At 42.5% G+C, this 19386-nt stretch overlaps 3 protein-coding genes across 4 annotated transcripts; 2 read left to right on the top strand and 1 right to left on the bottom strand.

Annotated features, from left to right (window-relative positions):
• The first annotated feature begins 951 nt into the window (after window positions 1-951).
• On the top strand, window positions 952-4483 carry LOC113140781 (uncharacterized). The gene is made up of 3 exons (XM_026324782.2): window positions 952-1240; window positions 3053-3409; window positions 3629-4483. The coding sequence occupies exons 1-3, from the start codon at window positions 1180-1182 to the stop codon at window positions 3874-3876; spliced, it is 666 nt and encodes a 221-aa protein (XP_026180567.1). The 5' UTR covers window positions 952-1179; the 3' UTR covers window positions 3877-4483.
• A 4261-nt stretch (window positions 4484-8744) lies between these two features.
• Window positions 8745-13668, bottom strand: LOC113140007 (high affinity immunoglobulin epsilon receptor subunit alpha-like). 2 transcript variants are annotated; one of them, XM_026323721.2, is made up of 9 exons: window positions 13419-13668; window positions 12979-13014; window positions 12437-12697; window positions 12115-12357; window positions 11869-12036; window positions 11377-11433; window positions 10675-10722; window positions 9177-9242; window positions 8745-8906 (listed from the first exon to the last, which is right to left on the bottom strand). In XM_026323721.2, exons 1-9 carry the CDS (start codon window positions 13447-13449, stop codon window positions 8845-8847), a joined length of 972 nt encoding a protein of 323 aa, XP_026179506.1. In that variant the 5' UTR covers window positions 13450-13668; the 3' UTR covers window positions 8745-8844. The 2 variants fall into 2 exon arrangements, with proteins under 2 accessions (XP_026179506.1, XP_026179514.1); XM_026323729.2 differs by having other exon boundaries at window positions 10675-10719.
• Window positions 13669-14462: 794 nt separating this feature from the next.
• Window positions 14463-17002, top strand: LOC113140797 (sodium channel subunit beta-3-like). Its single transcript, XM_026324804.2, has 3 exons — window positions 14463-14952; window positions 15667-16020; window positions 16233-17002. Exons 1-3 carry the CDS (start codon window positions 14892-14894, stop codon window positions 16478-16480), a joined length of 663 nt encoding a protein of 220 aa, XP_026180589.1. The 5' UTR covers window positions 14463-14891; the 3' UTR covers window positions 16481-17002.
• Window positions 17003-19386: the final 2384 nt, after the last annotated feature.

The raw sequence follows: 19386 nt of genomic DNA, 5'->3' as shown, positions 1-19386 counted from the left end.
AAACAGACGTTGTAGTGACTGAGCCTGAAACTGTCGATATAATTCTTGTTTTAACATCATCTGAGTCTTCAAATGTTCAGTCCAAATGATCCAATCAGATGTGAACTACTTTGTCCAGCTGGTTTCTCAAAGTCCCTTTGCCCAGACGGTTTCAGCTGATGGTCAAGTTTGCTCTGATGTAAACAACAGATTGTTCAGCTGATGTAAATAACAAACACTGTGCTGAGGACAGAAGTCAGCTGGATCTGGATTAATGAGTCCAGCAGAGGGAGCTGTCTGCTTGGACCAGTTTAAATGCTGCCTGACGGAGAGTTAACAAATCTGGTCTAAGCAGTGAGAACAGAACCAAAGGACTGTTTGTGGCAGTGTATATATTATATACTCACATTTCAGACCATGACTCTGTGTGATGCTCCATCATGGAGCAGGTAGACACACAGGAAACATTGTCCTGTCCCTGGAACATGTTCAGGGCTCTGATAGAAAAAGGCCTCAGGAGTTTTTCCCCTAATATTCATAGTTAGCATTCTTTAATGATATTCACTGTCACGTATGAATACTGTATTTTATTTATTTATTTTTTTTATTCTTACACGTTGGCCCTGAGAGCTCAACAACAGAGAAAACACGTGCAAACAGACAAAACATTAAGAAAATAACTTCACCATTTTGATAGTACAGGCACAGCATATTTTTAAAAAAGCTCTGCAAAAGAGAAAACAAAACCGAACACGGGAACGTGCTGCAAATACCTGAGACCAGCTTAATAGAAATATATACTGTCTCCATTTCCGCCACCAAACATTGTAAACGTTATATGATTAGAGATAAAGTTTTAAAAAAATGTTTGTGAAAGTCACGTGATTTACTAGAAATCGCTACGCCCTTTTGGTGAGTGGCACATGCGCAATAGAGCCCAGTCTCGCTTCAACAGAAATGAACGTACTGTGGAAAAAAGACGCTGCAGGATCCTCTTTCAGTTCAGAAGAAAGAGAAACCTAACAGACTCCACCCTGATATAGAAAACAGGAGAAGGCTGTTTCTGCAGCTCACACGTCTTCATGTGAATCCACAGATTCTGATTAAACAGGAACCTGTGGTTCTCTGCACAGACAGTGTAAAGAGCTACAAGTGGACTTGAAAATTTAGTACAGACTGTCTGAGGATTAACGGCACCAGATGGACATTAAAACCTCACTGCTGTGTTTCTCAGCCAGTTTCCTGGTCTGTGTGTCTGGAGGTGAGTTCTGCTCATTCACAGCCCCAGTCTCATCTCAGGTACAAACGCACTTAGGGTTTGTACCTGAGATGAGACTGTTAATTTTTTATGCAACGCATAGTGGCAAATATTACAACTAATACCAAAATATAAAAACACGTGCAAACACTTATAAAAACAGATGACAGTAAAACAGATTTTTCTGGCAAAATTTTAATAAATCTTTGTCTTTGAACATACTGAACATAAACAAGGTGGACTGTCCTCTACTGGGGCTTATTGGAAAAATGAGAGGAGAAGAAAACTGGCAGAAAGATATAATTTTAGTTTTGTATCAGTCAGTCTCTTGATTGAATGTAATGTTCTTTCGTGTGATTCTCATTTTAAACACTCATTTCACATTCTTTATCAGTGATACTGTTTTCAAAATGCTATTGCAAGATAATCTGTAGCCAGTGTTTGGGAAAAATAAGATTTCAATTTTTGACCTGTCTGACTTAGACAGGGGCAGCATGGGGGATTAGTGGTTAGCACTGTTACCTATAAATTTTGTGTTTTCTCTGGTACTCCATTTTCCTTCTCCTTTGCTCCTCAACTCAATTTTTAAAATATTTGAATGATTCTAATTTCCAATTTCCTAGAGTATAGATTAAAGTAATTTGAAAAATGTGTTGGAATTCTAACCAGACTGGAATATGATTTTCATGTACTTGATATGATTCAAATATTTTTATGGTTTAGTATAGTTAAACTATTTATGGAATAAAATCTTGAATTCAGTACACAATTATAGAATAATTCAAGGCTGTGATTTAATAAAGTGCAATGTAAAGCAGAGCATATTATATTATTGAATGCATTTTCATGCAATAGCTCACACATATATTATATATACCTTAAAAATCATATTAAAAATAAAGACGTGTGCGCACTCAAAATACGTTAACAAACATATTGCAATATGTAGCCTATAATATCCCTAACTTAAAAAATAATATAGTAAAACGTAATATAGGAATAACTTATTTTCTACAAACTTCCCTGATTACTAAGTAATGTACCAGACTAGTAAACACACAAATAAAATAGGTGTATTTTTATCCTGTCAACTGGACAGTAATTTATAGATGTCCCTACGAACAATAAGAAAAGGAAAATTACAAGTTTGTGTGTCAAAACAGGGTTTTTTTTCTGTCACGTTATTCGTCTCACAACCCTTCAGATTCGTCTAGTGACCGTTTGGTGGGTTCCACCCACAGTTGGAAACCATTGAACTAAAAACTTGGTTTCTTCTTAGTTTTAAATTTATTGTCCTTTTTCTGAATGACTATTAAAATATGTTGCATGAATTAAACAGTGTTTTTCTACATGAAAATCAAGAAAACACTCTGCCCAAAACATACTGTACAGAGTTTGTGTGTGGACAGAAAGAAGTTGAAGGATATAGAACATTGTTAACATTATTAAAAGATTGTTTACAAATATACTGCATTTTACTGGTTAAACTGGCCTTTTCCAAAAAAAAGTTTAAACTGGTAGAAAGACAATCTTTCAAACATGATCCACAGCGTCTGACAGTAACAAGACATCAGTCACTGATTGATGGGAGAAGGTGGTTGTTTCAAACGTCCATGAGCTGCACATCTGGATTTACTGTTGTTCTGTTTGTATTTGTTCTGACTGTTACAGCAGCAGGTTTGGTGTTCAGGTCAGACTGAATGATGCAGATCCAGTTCCTGCTGGCCCCTGTGACCCAGTTCAGCAGAGACCAGTGTGAAGTTACACCTGGACCCTCTAACCTCTGTGCTCTCTGTCTGTTTCTCTGTTCTCTAGGTCAGATAGACATCCCAGCTGAACCAGGACAGAACGTCACTCTGCCATGTCGAGCTCCCAGCAGCTCAGAGATCTTAGTTGTAGAGTGGACCAGACCTGGTCTGGATCCAGACTTTGTCATTTTGTACCGAGACAGTCAGTCTGATCCAGAAAACCAGCATCCATCTTTTAAGGAGCGGGTGGAGCTGAAGGACTCACAGATGAAGGATGGAGACGTGTCTGTGACTCTGAAGAATGTGACGTTTACTGACACTGGGACATATGAGTGTCATGTCTTCCAGAGACAAACAAAGCGCAGGAAGAGAGGTGTTTTAGAGACTGTGCCAATCAGCACCGTCCACCTGAGAGTCTCAGCAGGTGAGTGTGTGTTTGTCTGAGCAGCAGAGCTGAAGCTGCTTCCTGGTTGTTGATGTGAGACCAGATGTTTGTGTTTTCTCCAGATGTTGTTGATGAGACTTTGTAGAAAACAGCTGGATGAGTGATGTGGTCAAAGTGCAGGAGATAATGTCTGACAGGAGTTTGTTCTGTTCTTCAGTCATCACCTACCTGACACCTCACACCTGTTCTCTCCTGCAGGTCACAGAGAGGATGGAGGAGACAAGGGTGGAGGAGACCATGATGGAGGAGACCATGATGGAGGAGACCATGATGGAGGAGACAAACATGGACATGTTGGACTGGCAGTGGGTCTGCCAGTTCCTGTTCTTCTTGTTGCTGCTGTTGTTGGTTCAGTTTTCCATAGAAAACACCAATCTCACAGATCCAAAGAGCAGATTTCAGTCCAACAGTCTGTTGATGGAGAAACTGTCCAACATCTGGCGTGAAACCTGAAACCTAAATGGACAATGGACTATATGAACATGTCCCTTAAAGTCAAACCACTGGACAGTCTGTGTGTGACAAACCAGTCTCTCCCAAGGACTGAAACTAAATCAGTGTTTCTGCTCCACCAGCTGTTCCTGTCATGTGACCTCTCCTTGAATTGCTACCTTATCGAGGTGTGGGCAAAACAAGCTGCTCCAGATATATTAATGTTTTTATGAAACATGGTTGTCAAACAAAATACATAATACTGAAATTGATGTTGAAAATTACAAAGCTTTTCACTGTGATTGACACTCTAAAGGAGGCAGTATTGCTTTTTTTGTCATAGATCATCTTGCTGTTGGACATATCAACCTCTTTGAGCCTTGTATGTTAACTTTGGAAATGATGATGCTAAAAAAGTTGCAGTTGATGATCGTGCATCATCAGGACCTGGAAGTGCGCTCATCTCCTCCTTAACTAGACCTGACCATAAACATTTAGAAAAGGCTACACTTTTGTGTATATCATGGTTTCCAGAAGAAAAAGTGGTTACTGCACAGGCCATGAATATCTATACTCTCATGGACCCTCCCTGAATAAATAAAGATTATATATTTTATATAAGATTATTGTCAGATTATATTCTTGGACATTTTCCTCTTTTTATTCCATATTTTCACTCTATATATTTATCTTTATATACACTCTATATATCTGGTGGATTCACTGTTGGTTTCCTTTCTGCAGAAGTGAGACTCAGAGTTATTTACCCACAGAAACTGGATCCTGTTGCTGCTCCTGTTATTTGAATCATTTGAATCCTGCTGAGCCAGTTCCAGGAAACCACAACACAGACACACCTGAGCGGTTACCAGTCAACAGCAGGTGAGTCAACACAAAGGTCTATAGTCCAACAGAACAAATTATTTTCTTATATAATAAATCTATAGGGTGTTTTTTGAAAAACATCAGCGTGTGTTAACACAGACCAGGTTACATCAGATGTTTGTCTGCTTTAGAACAGATAGAACCAGGATTATATTCAGTAAAACATGAGGATCTTTAAGTTTAGTTGTGAAACAGGGAACTGAAAATGTCTCTGCCTGTCCCTGTAATAACAGACAGTAAAATGGAGCAATATGTACAGACGTGTTGCTGCTTTGAGCAGATTTAAACTTAACCACAGCTCCTCCTCTGTCAGTCTGAATGAGGATGTGGTTTCAACATGCTCCAGCACGTTTAAGAAGTTTGACTGCAGCTGTTTGGCTCCAACATGAACTTTGTCTGATAATGTTTCTGTGTGTAAAATATTCAGCTGCATAAATACTGAAAATAATCTGCTGCATGAAAACGTCTCTTCAGTTAGTCTGTGGGCAACGTGAAGGTCACATGGAAAGTCCCTCATGTTTCCCTGTGAGAGTCATCACTTCAAAATAAAACGTTCCACTGTGACAAATTTCTAAAATTACACAGATGATGATGGTGATGATGAGAGGAAAGTCAGAGGACGTCCTGCACTAATTCACTGAATCATTAATGAACTGATTAATGTTTCATGATGGCAGCTGGATCAGTTTCTAAACACTGATGATGTTTCAGAGTCCTCAGAGTCCTCAGAGTCCTCAGAGTCCTCAGAGTCCTCAGAGTCCTCAGAGTCCTCAGAGTCCTCAGAGTCCTCTCTTTACTCATGACAGGATGGAAAAACACACTAATCCTGTGTATATATAAACAGCTCAGCCACAGTAAAGCTGTTCTCATGGTGCAGAGCAAACTCATCACATTATTATTTAGTGTGTCAACATATTTACCATCAGGAGTCACAGAGTCATGGTGTGATAAGAGATGAGCTGTATTTGTCACATGCACAGTCAAACATGTAGAAAGTTCCTTTGTTATTTTAATGTCACAGCTTTTATTAAAATCATTTTTAAATGAAAATTATCATGTGGTTTTTTTCCATCAGTCATTTCAGAAAATACTTTAACAAATTTTAACAAAAACCTGGTGCTGCTGCTCTGAAGGGTTTTCCAGGGTCTTCACAGACCTTTTGAGTCCTGTGTACTTTATATTAGTACAACATGTGACTGTCTATGAGGCCCAGGGTGTTTTTCTGTGGTGTCACGTTGAACCAGTTTACTTCCTGTAAACAGCTCGAGCTCTGATCAGAAACAAGAAGCAGCAGAGACAAAGTCCTCAACAATAATTCAAGATCCCATGGACCCTGTTAGGACACAGTTACAGCCAAATGTCCTGCAGCTGATAGTCTGATCGTTTCATTCACTAATGGATGACTGGACGTCTTTAAACTGAGCCACATGTTGTTAATGCAGCAAACTGAACAGGCGGCAGCTGGTCTGATCCCATGAGGCCATAGGTGTTGGCTTACAGAGAAATGAAAGAGAACTGTAATGAGAGCACTGTAATGAATAGTTATGGTTCAGAGAAAACAAAACTGAGACAGGGAATTTTATCTCAGCCTCTAGTCGGGAATAGATTTCAGTCTTCACATTACACAGAATGACAAACTGGAAGATTTTTGTCTTTTATAAAGAAAGAGGAACCAGAGAACAACAACAGCCTTAGTGTCTGGTATAAAATGTGGCTGTTCTCTGTAAAACACTTCCTGGTTCTGGTTCCTCCTGTTTCTGCTGCTCAGTCAGACCACAGGCAGCAGGAGCAGCTGCTTCCTTCATCAGCATTTGAAATGAATTTAAGCTGCAAAGACAAAGTTTTCACCTGTTTCTCTTGTTTTTCTGCCCAAAGTGTGTTTCCTGTCTCATCAGTCTCTGACTGAGGCAGTGAGGGGTTGGGCTCTGAACATTTCAAACATGAGGAAGTGTCTTTTACAGAAAACAGTCTCTCCTGATCAATCAGACTGTCAGGATGAAGCCTTTTATCATTTCTTCCTCTTATCAGTCTGTTCCTCATTAGAACAAAATGATTCAGTCTGTTCCTTCAAATTAAAAGCCTCCAGTCTGATAACCTCAGTCTCCTCCATGTTAAAGTGACTGACCCTTGTCCTGGACTCAGACTGTGTCTGGTTTGTCATAAAAACCTCAGAGATTCAGTGAATGTGTTTGCAGACAGAGGGAGGAGACGTCATTCAGCAGGTTAACATCACTGACTGAGGAAAATCACTTCACTCACAGCTGCTCTGATACTTTAAAGTACAATCCTGAGGTTTTTGTACTTTACTTGAGAATTTACTGTTTGACTCTTCAACAGTTGGAGCAGCAGCTGCCAAAGTTCAGATCTTAGTCTGTTGTTTTTATACAGGAGACTGGACTGTCTGGTTATGATTATATGGTTCTGTCAACATGAGCAGACACGTGACCAGCAGGTATTTTTGTTGTTGTTGTATTTTGGTGTGTCTGTGATTAGACAGTTTGAACAAGACGCCTCTGTTCCTAGAAACGTCTGTGAAAGTAAAACTTACATGTTTTACATATTTGAAAATGTTTTGCATTTAGTCAAATCCCAGTTGGACCTGGAGTGAGTCCAAACTGAGCCAGCTTCTGTGTGGAGTTTGCATGTTCTCCCTGTGCTTGTGTGGGTTTTCTCCAGGTACTCTGGTTTCCTCCCACAGTCCAAAAACATGTATGTCAGGTTGATTGGTGACTCTAAATTGCCCATAGGAGTGAGTGTGAGTGTGTGAGGTTGTTTGTCTCTATGTGGCCCTGTGATGGACTGGTGACCTGTCCAGGGTGGACCCCTGCCTTTCACCCAAAGAGAGCTGGGATAGGCTCCAGCTAATCCCTGGGACCCTGGTTAGGACTAAGGGGGTATAGATGATGGATGGATGGACCCTAAAATGACTGAAGTGTCTGTGCTGCCCCCTGCTGGTTGGTCCTGGTCACTGTGTCCACCATGTTCACACAAAGACTCAGAACAACAAAGAACCCAGAGACGACAGAGACAGAAACCCACTGAAAAGAAAAAGATCCAAACCCTTTTGTTGCTGTGAAAACAAAAAGAGCAGCTGCTCCACCATGAGTCAGTCCCACTAAGGGCAGAGACCTGGAATAAGCCCCCACCTGAGTAACCACATGATCTCTCATCATGTTGTTTTCTGTCTGTTCAGACTCAGGTTGTGTTTGTTTTGCATCAGTTGTTCAGTGTCTTCATGTTGTTCAGTGTGTTCCTGTCATTTTATCATCTTTGGGGGGTTTTCAGGCTCTTTCTAGTCGTTGTGTCGTTTCTTTGTGGTCCACTCAGCAGCTTCATCCCACTGAAGTTCACGTCTGGTTTCTTCTCTATTGTTTGTTATAATTTAAACCTATGTTGATATCTCCTCTGTGATGGTTTCTAACCTTCTATTTCTTTTCCAGGAGAAAGTCCTGGACCGTGTGCATCCCAGTCCCCAGGTGGCGCTGTTGGTTTCTTCTGTAAAATATTTAACATGAGTAAAGTCCCTTCACATCGTTTGTGGTGAGGAGGGTCCAGCTGCTCCCTATGAAGATTTAAGGCCAATTAAGAAAATACAAGGCTTCATATTTTCCAATGAGGAAAAGACCTGGACCTGAATGAACCCTGAACAAAGGCACCATCAGTGCTGAGGATTTGAATAAAAGACCTGCAGGTTGGTTTGCATAGATTTGTTAAGGAAATTCTCGTCAGCCTGCAGTAAAGTCCGGTAATGTACAATCAGTCTGATTATTATTGATGGTCAGATCAGTGTGTGAGAAACATCTGTCCATGCTGCAACATCTGTCCTGTGACAGGGTTGGAGCCAAAACAGGAAGAGACTGAAAACACAGACTCACAGTGTTTAGGCCCATCTATCAATGTAAACACCTTTTTATATGACACATTTAGACAAACACCTGCTGTCACATGTCATTTATTTCTACACAATAATATTAAATAACAGTCTAATAAAAACATGAGGTGTGTGTCCAGCAGGTGTCGCCACCAAGGGACCAGCCAAACGTTCTAGACCAGTGGATCAGACGGACCAGTTGGAAAGCAGCAAACCAGCAGGAGGGTCAGTGGGAGGACTGGTGTGTCTTCAGGGATGAGTAGACGACCTGTGACTCTGCTGGAACCACTGACACACACACACACACACACACACACACACACACACACACAGGTCAGACCTGATTATTAACCTGAGTCTCAGCTCGTCATAACATCTATTTTTTCTCATTTTGAACTCATTAGTTTGACTTTCCTACAAGAATGTTAACAGTCCCTCTATGGTTCTCTGCTCTAGGGCCTCCCTGACCCTTTAGGCCCCTGGACCTGGTAGTCCTGTTCAGTGATCCACCCATGACTATAGAGTAAAGCAGCTGCAGGTCAGTCAGTCAGGCCGTACCTCTCCTGCTGCTCGACCTGAACTCAATGTGTCCGTAGTCAACTTGTTCTGCAGCTGGGTCAGCGTCTGCAACAGGAACCAGAATTAATGATCCACAATCTTTACATGTTTCCTTTAGGCCAGTTAATACGCATCAATAATGTGTCCTACCATAACTATGCAGATGACACTCAGATTTACATTTCACTCACAGCTGGTGAACATGGACCAGTGGATTCACTGTGCAGCTGTATTGAACAGATCACTGTGTGGATGAAAAACAACTTTCTCCAAATAAACAGAGACAAGACTGAAATAATCATCTTTGGGCCTCAGAAACAAAGAGAAAGTGTCAGCAGTCACCTCGAGTCTCTTTCTCTAAAATCTAAATATCAGGTTAGAAATCTAGGGGTGATCATGGACTCAGACTTGAACTTTAACAGCCACATTAAATCAATAACATCATCAGGATTTTATCATCTCAGAAACATCAGAATCAAAGGGATCAGGTCTGAACCAGGAAGTACAACCACATTACTCCTGTTCTCAGATCTCTGCACTGGCTTCCTGTCTCTCAGAGAACAGACTTTAAAACAGCCCTGCTTGTGTATAAGTCTCTTCATGGCTCAGCACCACAGTACATCTCTGACATGTTGGTGCCATATGAACCATCTCGGACTCTGAGACCATCAGGGACAGGCCTTCTGCCCAGAGTCAGGACTAAACAGGGAGAAGCAGCTTCAGTTCATGTGACATATGACAACTGACAGTGATTTATCTGCTCAGTCTCCTTTCATTTTAATTTCACTGTTTGCTGTTTCTAATTTTGATTCTTGCCTTTGTGCTTTGAACTTGTGTTTTATTTCTGTAAAGCTCTTTGAATTACTCTGAGTATGAGCTGGGCTGTGGAAATGAACTTCACTTGCCTCTGAGCATTAAACAGAAGCTGTTTAACCTGCTGCCACCTGGTGTCCACATGTGTGAACATCACATTTTTGGTCGTCTGCACCATAAACTACTGAAACTTGTCGTGGATCAACTGCTGCCACAGACAAAAGGACATTTCTAGTTTGGAGCAAACACAGAACATAAGCACATTGGACATGTTGCCTGTTTTGTTTGTCCATGTCCGGAAGCTGACACAGTTAATGATGGTGTCTTGACTGTGTCCTGAGGAAACTCAGACCAAGTGTCCTCATGTGTGGATCATACCATGCTCAAAGATGATACCTGGTTATTGTCTTTAATGGTTCCACCTAACCCCGAATGGAGAAAAGAAACTAAGACACAAGCCAAACCAAAGCTCAGGTCTTGTTTGTGTTACATAATGAGGAAATACAGTTTCACACTTTAGGCTGAAACAGTTCACAGTTTTTTCTTTTTAACGCCTGAGACGTGAGCAAACTGAACATGGACGACCACACAGAGCACACTGCTGTTAGAGACGGTTAAACATCTGTAGAAAGTCCCTCCAGATGTTTCTCCACAGAGAGATGAAGTGTGTGAAGAGCAGCTGTACCTGTGGTCCTGTGGGGGTCCTCAGGGCAGGATGCTGTTCTTCTCACTGCTGATATTAATGAAACTGCTTAAATCTACTGGACATAAAAAGATATTTGACACTGAGGAAACAATGTTCACACTTTAACCTGAGCAGCTACAGTTTCACACCTGACACATTTCCTGCAGTACTGTACTTCAGTACAACTCAGTACATGCTGAGTATTTCCATGTTGTACTTCAAATTAGAAGTATATAAGGTAGTTAACGTCAGCTACCCAGCAGAATATAAAGTACTTCAAATTAGAAGTATATAAGGTAGTTAACGTCAGCTACCCAGCGGTATATAAAGTACTTCAAATTAGAAGTATATAAGGTAGTTAACGTCAGCTACCCAGCAATATATAAAGTACTTCAAATTAGAAGTATATAAGGTAGTTCAGATCCATTCATGTGAAATGGGCCATTGTGCACAGTCACTACTTTAACTTCGGATACTTCAGGTACATTTGGATGATGGTACTTTTGGACTTTTACGGCAGTAACATTTGAACAGAGGATTTTTACACTGTATTTCTACTGTTACTGCAGTAGAAATACCATCTGAGTACTTCCCCCAGTGCTGCATCACGGTGAAGGAAACCCTGTAAATCTGTGTGTGTCAGGTCAGAGGTTATCAAAGCTGAAACATCTGTACAAAGTTCTCTGTCCAGATGTTGAGTACCTGTCGTCCTGTTTGCTGCTTTTCTGACTGAGGCATAAACTGCAGCTGGATCCGTGTCTGCAAAGCAAAGTCAGGCAGTGAATCTGTGAGTCCACCTCTATTCCAACAAACATCAGCTCAGCACCATCTTGGAGCTGAAGGAAACTCATGTGACTCACGTGGCAATAAAAACTGAATTAAGCAGTAAAATGTCTGAATCACTTCTGCAGTGAAACTGGTGCAACAAGAAGCAAAAGTTTTTATCAGCAAACAGGAAACTAGATGCAGCTTCTCTCGAGTCACGATAACCACGAGGCACAAACGTCCGCACAGTGTCAAGAAAACAACCCAAACCAGAGTCCAAAACCACTCGGACTAAAGACCCTTCAGTTGACGAAGACGCAGTTTTGTTGTTTATTCACTAAAAACCCACAGTTGATGTGACAGTGTCACTTTTACACTGTAAACTGAAAAACCAAATCTAACACTGAAGTAAAATCATGTGTGTCTCACCTTCAGGTTTCTTACGAACGCGTCGCCTCACCAGCAGCACCAGTACAACCAGCAACACCAGTACAATCAGCAGCACCAGTACAACCAGCAGCACCACACAAAAGATAAATGGAAGAGACAACTGCTCAGAGGCAGCAGGAGGAACAGAGGGGGAGGCTGTGGGTCTCCCTGGAATAGATCAAAAACAAGAATTAGAGGGGACATCTGGTCTCATCGTCTCTTTGTTCTGCATCTGTGACCTCTGACCTGTGACAGAGATCCAGCTGGATGGAGACTCTCCATGGCCCCTGATGTTACACCTGTAGACGCCTTCATCGGCCTTGGAAACATGGAGGATGGTCACATGACCCGTAGGCCGATCGATGATGAGGGAGCCGTGTTTATAGAAATCGGCTGGGAGGTCGGAGGATGTCTGGGTTCTACAGATCAGGGTGATGTTTTCTCCCTCCATCACAGGGAGGACAGGACTCTGCAGGATCACTGCTCCACCTCAACACAGAGACAAACTACAGCATTTCATCCATTTCCACACAGCTTCATCAATACTAACTCCACAGGCTCATCTTACCACTGACAGTGATGTTGATGCTCTGACTGGTTGCTCCCTCTCTGGACTCACACCAGTAAACTCCACTGTCCCACAGCAGGACACCACTGATGGTACAGGAGGAACCAGCTGATGTTCCCCAGTCAGCACACTGAGTCCTGGTCTCTCTGGTTGCGTTCCTCCTCAGGGTCCATCCAGCAGAGCTGTCGTCCTCCTCACAGCTCAGAGACAAAGATTCTCCTTCAAAAACCTGGGAGCTGCTGGGACTCAGAGTCAGACGAGCTGTGGGAACCACATGTGTGGTTAAACACAAGAACTAATGGAGACTTGACTTATTTAATTAAGAGAGGATAAAATATATGCATGTGTTTGGACTGTGGGAGGAGAAAACCCACACAGACACAGGGACAACATGCAGACTCCACACAGAAAGGCCCCGGGTCCACCTGGGTCCAGACATTAATCACAAAGCAAACACAGCTCAGCAGTTTTCTGTGATAAAGCGGTTGAGGAAGTGTCTCCCTCTCAGCAGTTAAAGCAGGTTTGCTGCTTCATGGTTTTACCTTGGCAGGTTGAGCAGCAGAGCAGCGAGGCCACAGCTGAGGAGAAATGAGATCAACGTGTTTAGAACCAGCAGCCTGTGGTTTGTAAACTGCAGGTGATGGTGGAAACAGTTTCAAACTAATAAAATCTCAAATGACCAAACGAGATGCTGCTTTGAGCTGCAGCGATGAGACTAGAGCGACGATCGAGCTTTAACAGATGAACTACAGAGGTTTTTGTCGCAGCGTAGGGTCTGAGGGTGGAGGACAGTCTGCAGCTTTGTTCATTAACTCAGACATTTCTCAGCAAAATAAAGAAGATTTAAAGATTTGATTTTAACCTTTGTCTTTACTTTTTCCCTGCAGGACATCAACAAATCAACATTTCTGTCTCACGTCTCTCCGGACTCCTACTCCACGCTGCACATATCTCACTGAATTTAAAAGCAGTTGTCACTCACAGAGCAGCCACAGAAGAGATGTTGGTCCCATTGCACCAAACGTTGATGTGAGATTCAGACTTTTTTTCCTCCTGAGCAGCTGCTCATGTCCTTCCTGTCAGCTCGGTGCGGTTTCTCTTCAGCACCTCGCCCGTCGGCCAAGATTCACACAACTCCAACTTAAAGTGAGAATCATTTAAAGTCAGATTTCAACCTGAAGCTTTACCCTGAACACTTTTTCATTTGTAGTGTGCATTTTATTCTGAAAGGCATTTCAAAGAGACACATTTCCCTCTGAGTCTGTTAAACTTAACTCTCATGAAACAGCCAAACAAGAAAAACCCCAGACAGGCTGTTTTTTTTTTTTTACTGTGAGAAACAGAGATTTTACTTTATGGTGCAGAACAGGAAGAAGCTGTGCTGGAGTATTTCCACGCAGAGAAAAATAAAGTTTGTCCACATGTGTTGACAGGTGAAATAAAACAAAAACAACGTGATGAAGTTTGAGAATAAAAAGACAAACAGCTCCTTTATAGAGAAAAATAAACTCTACTGTACTTTTCAAAATAAAAGCACCATAAAAACAAGGAGCATAGAGGTTTGAGCACATTTTATACGACAAAGAGAAGAGGCGTAAAATCTGTGACTTTATTTGGCTGATTTGAAAATGTTTATGGTAATGACCACAGACGTTTCATCTTTCCACTTTGATTTGATCAGTTTACAGCTTTCCCATGCGAAGTGAACGCAGCACGTCCTACGGGGAGTTGCGGTGTGGGTGGGTCTTTATTTGACCACATGAGTCCTGTTACTCACTGGGGACTGGAGGGTCTGTGGACCCCAGAGGGTTAAACGCACATTCACGCACTGAGCGGATTTATTGTTGCGGCGTCTGTGGAAAACGACACCGAGACGGACGGAACGACCCCGGACCTGGTCTCCAGGTGCGCCCCCGGACATCGAGGACCCACCGACGGTTATGGAAATCCCCGGAAAGCTGAGAAGCTGCTTTTATCCGGAATCTGCCCCCGTCACCTAAAGACACGATGAACAGGTGAGTGAACCGGAAACAGGTCTGGACCGCGTTAGTTTTGGTGTGTGTGTGTTTTATGTTCTGGTCAGCGGACAGCAGGATGATTCCAGATGTGCCTTGGTACAGCGTAAAACCAGATGTTCAGGTGGTAGAGACAGCACGTGACTAACTCTGACCAGGACGTGAGTGGGGTGAAAAAAAAACCAACCAGTAACAGTAACAGAACTGGATCACAGCGTCGCCTGGTCCTGCTCATACAGACACAGGTAGCTGCAGAGCTGCAGGGTGGACACGTCACTGAACCTGATAAAACCAGACTGAATGAACAGTATCCCAAAGTCAGACAGAGCCTGAATGCAGCCTGAGATCCGCCGCCTCCCTACCCTGTGGACTTGGATCCGATTTCCTGAACTCACTGGTGTCAACAAAGATTGTGCAGCGCGTCAGGAATTTCGAGGAAAATGTTTTTCATGAGTTTTTCCGTGTCTATCCTGATCTTCGCTGTGGTTTCTGCACTGGAAGGTGAGTTGTGTCAACTGTTACTAATAAAATAAGATGTGCGTGTGTGACAGGACAAACCCAAGACCCGTAAACAGGCCTGTCATGTTTACGTGTCACTTCCAGGTGGATCTGCAGCTGCTGGATGAGTCTCTTTGATCAGGATTGTTGTGACTATTTGCTGAATAATCCTGGTGCGTTGGGGAACGTTGTGTTTCCTGTGTTGTTACTTTAAAGAAAAAAACAAGACAATTTATGCAGAGTCTGTTTTATTTTAGTTGCACTTTCAGTAGAAGTGAAACTATTGAGCAGTGTCACAAAAACAAGACCTGATCTGGTGGTTTAGATTTTCAGGCCATTATCCAGCTGCTGCATCATGAACCTTCGCTGCAGACGACTCTTCTCTCCTCCATCCATCGTCATCTGGACTGACTCTGCTTGAGGTGCAGCATCAGCGGCATCAGGGGCAGAAAAGCAGCGTCAGTGCAAACACAAGAAACCAGATATAACTGGAAACTGGAGAACATGTTATTTACTGTCAACATGTTTATGCATCCGGGAGCTCAGTCATCAGGTTTCTCTCCTGTCCTTGACCTTCTGTTGGAAGCAAGTCAAACAGATGATTGATCGACTGTGAAAATACTGTAACTGCTTATAATTATCAATCAGTGTGAAAGTTTTTTTCATTACTGACTGTTGCTTTCTAAGAATTTCTGGACTTTCTTTTCTGTTTTTTAGATCAGGTGAAGGCGAAACCTGGAGAGAACGTCCTCCTTCAGTGTCACGGCCCCAGAGAGGCTGCAGTCACTGTGCTGGAGTGGAACAGAGCCGACCTGAAGTCAGAGGGTTACGTCTTCCTGTACCGCAACGACCGCTCTTATGAAAAATACCAACATCCGTCTTTTCATGGCCGAGTGGAGCTGAGGGACAAATCCTCCATGAAGGACGGGGACGTCTCTGTGATAGTGAGGAACGTCAACGTCAACGATACCGGAACATACGAGTGTCGAGTGATCATCAGCCACACGGGAGGCAGCCAGACCACACGCAGTGAACTCAGTCAGCTCGTGATCCTGACAGTTACAGACCCAGGTGAGTCCAGACTCAGGTGAGGTTGAAGCTGCTTCCTGGTTGTTGATGTGAGACCAGATGTTTGTATTTTCTCCAGATGTTGTTGATGAGACTTTGTAGAAAACAGCTGGATGAGTGATGTGGTCAAAGTGCAGGAGATAATGTCTGACAGGAGTTTGTTCTGTTCTTCAGTCATCACCTACCTGACACCTCATTCCTGTTCTCTCCTGCAGGTGAGAAAGCTGAACAGGTTGTGGACGGAGGAGACGTGGAGGTGGGAAAGACTGAAAAAGTAACAAAAGAGGAAGGAAGTTATGGACATGTTGGACTGGCAGTGGGTCTGACAGTTTTTGGTGCACTTTTTGCGGTTTCTGTCATTATGTTCCTGAAACGGTGGAAGCGATCCTCATACCAACGTCCTCCAGAACCAAAGGTGTCAAATGTCTCAGTGCAAGATATTTCCAAACCAGAACATGTGTGATACCTGACAAATACTGTTTGATTTTTTCATTTCATGTGACACTTTTTCACTGAGCTTATCTCTGAGTTTTGTATTTTGACATCACACTGACTCAATCATCCTTTAGGAGGCAGGATCAGCTGCAAAGATCAATCAGTGAGAAATGCTGTAACACTAAGTCTCTTTCCTTAAGGTGAACTAACAAACACTCAGCAGCACAGTATACAACTGCATCGTCTGCATAGGAATGAATTTTGATCTGCTCACTAACTTCTGGTGAAAAACAGCCTTTATAGAAAAAGGTGTGAGCTTCTTAAACACTTTACTGTCATTAACCACTTTGACCAGTTTCAGAACAAGCTGCAAAGGTTTGGTCCTTTTTATCTGTCACCTACAGAAACAATGTGATGTTCACAATGTTTCTGAATTCAGAGGGTGGAGCCTAAATGATGATGGTTTGATTAATCTGGTCAATTGTTAATTCCTCGTTGTGTCTGCTCTCCTGTGTATGAATAAATAAACTAAAGGAAATGTGTGAAAACAGGAAGTGTCTGATTTGACATATTTCATAAGGCGTCTGTGTGCAGAGGGTGTTGTTTACCAGAAGCTGGATCTGAACCGTTGGACCTTTTGTTTGTGTCTAATCTGTGGGTGTATGAGGACGTGTCTCAGCCTGCAGAGCTGATCAGCTGTTTTTGAATCAGGCAGCAACAAGCAGGTTAGAAAGTTACAGTCAGGGTTTAAACCCAGGTGGATCCAGGGCCTTTCTGTGTGGAGTCTGCATGTTGTTGTGACTGGCTGCTGATCTGTCCAGGGGGGACCCACCTCTCACCCATTGCATGCTGGGATTGGAATTAACATCATGTTATTTACAAAGGTCACGAGCTCAGACCCTGATGAGTTGGTGCCTGGTGACTGTGTGTGGTCTGAGAGGTTGTTGCTGTTAACCAGCACTGAGCTGCAGTCTGTCCTGTAATTAGTCCATCTCCTGAGCTCAGCCTATGATGTCGTCCCCAGCCGATTAGTCCCAGTGTCTCCAGTGAAACCAGCAGCAGTGATTTGTCATCTGGAAATGAGATGCTGCAAAGACTGATTTCAGTAATAAAGAGCTTTAGTGGTTTTAGATGGAGGGACAGGAAGAAAACTGAGCTGTGAAAGAGCAACAACTGGACAAACTGAGAAATAAACGAGGTGAATGTTGTAATCGAAGAAAAGCTGTTTTATAAAGTGGACAATGGAGTCACAGCAGGACTGTTTGTCTGGAAACAGACAGTCATTACTGAAGGATCCTGATCAGGGTTATTGTGACACAGACTCTGGCACATTTGTTAGTTTTGTTTCCAACTTTTCACTTATTGTTGCTCATAAACCAACAACTTTAAAACTAATGAAAAACAAATTCAATCTGCAGAAACACAAAGGTTTTCCTGCAGCTCAGTGATTTCTAGCCGCTGGACTCCTGCATGATGAGATTTGTTTCCTATGATTAGGTCTGTCTGGAGACCTCTGGCTGTGCTGAGTCAGACACATGCACCTCTGTGGTTTTTGCCGTCTGCTGCATGATAGTCATTCAAATGTGTATGAGCAGCGTGACCGTCAGCTGATGAAGCTTTGTTGACTCCTCAGACACACAAAGGTCAGTGTGTCCTACCTCCTGCCTAGAGCCTTTGTTTTCCATCTGAACACAGTGTTCTGAGCAGAACCTGAACAACAGAGACCAGATCCAGGGACTTATTGTTTGTTGGCCTGTATGGGCGGGTCCTCCCTCTTTGACTTTCATTTCCTTTGAATTGCCTTAGAGCCTAACCTCCAACTGTAGGCTGATTGTTTTGGCACCAAACACAGGAACAAAACAGTCACGCAGCCTGGAAAAGTCCTTGAAACAGTCATTTTAAAATATGTTACCTGAAAAAACTGATGATGCAAAATCCTCTGAATCTTCGTTTTTCCCTTTTCAATAGTGACATAAAATTAAAGCCTTAATAAACAAACTGCTGAACTGGTTTATAGTGACTGTTGTTGTGTGTTTCGATGGGAAACAGCTGCTGGTGACGCCCATGTTACTGGTGTGGACTGTGCTGCCCCCTAGTGATCACAAAATGAGGCTTTATGAAGATCTGAACCTTTTTGAACCACTGTCAAAAACCGGTTCACTCCTCGAAGCTTCATTCAGTGCACCCATGGGTGACATCTACTGGCAACACCGGTTGTTGTGCAGCCACATGAAGCTTTTCAAAGTGACGCACCTTTGATGTGTGTTATGAGACTGAACTCATGTTGTGACTGAAATGACCTGACAGCCTCATTTTCTCTGTCTCTGGTGTTTGTGTCCCACATTAACAATGACCTGCCTGAGTCCTTCTCTCTATGGAATAATGGTCTAAGACAAAACTACACATTTGGAGATGGGCTTGGCATTGTTGATTCTGAATTACAGCCTATGGAGGTAACATCACTGCTGCCCCCTGCTGGCAGAAACATCAGAAGTGTCTGATGGTCAGTAATCACTGGTTGTATTGACATATAGTGAATTTATTGTTCATCCACAGTTTGACGTCTAACAGCTCTTCTCATGTTTCTACCTGCTGCTTGAAATGGTTTTATGTTTAGAGAACAGAGCACAAACACCAGCACAGCTTTGTTCCACAGATCTACCTGTTAAAGTGATACAAATACTGCGACCAGAACTATCAGAACACGTACTTTACATACACGACTCGTACTGTGTGTTTCAGATTGTTTCATCCAAGTATTTATGACACACTGATAATAAACACAAAGACAATTAGAACATGATGGACACAGCTCATAATATATATGTGCTGTGTCCATACAAGCATAGTATATATGGATACATGTACACAATAAGGGTTTGTGTATTAGTAGTAGTACTTTGTTCTGCCATAGTATTATTATCTTCGTACTGT

Source organism: Mastacembelus armatus, chromosome 18, assembly GCF_900324485.2.
Source record: "Mastacembelus armatus chromosome 18, fMasArm1.2, whole genome shotgun sequence".
NCBI classification, from domain to species: Eukaryota; Metazoa; Chordata; class Actinopteri; order Synbranchiformes; family Mastacembelidae; genus Mastacembelus; species Mastacembelus armatus.
This window is presented reverse-complemented; position numbering and strand designations above follow the sequence as displayed.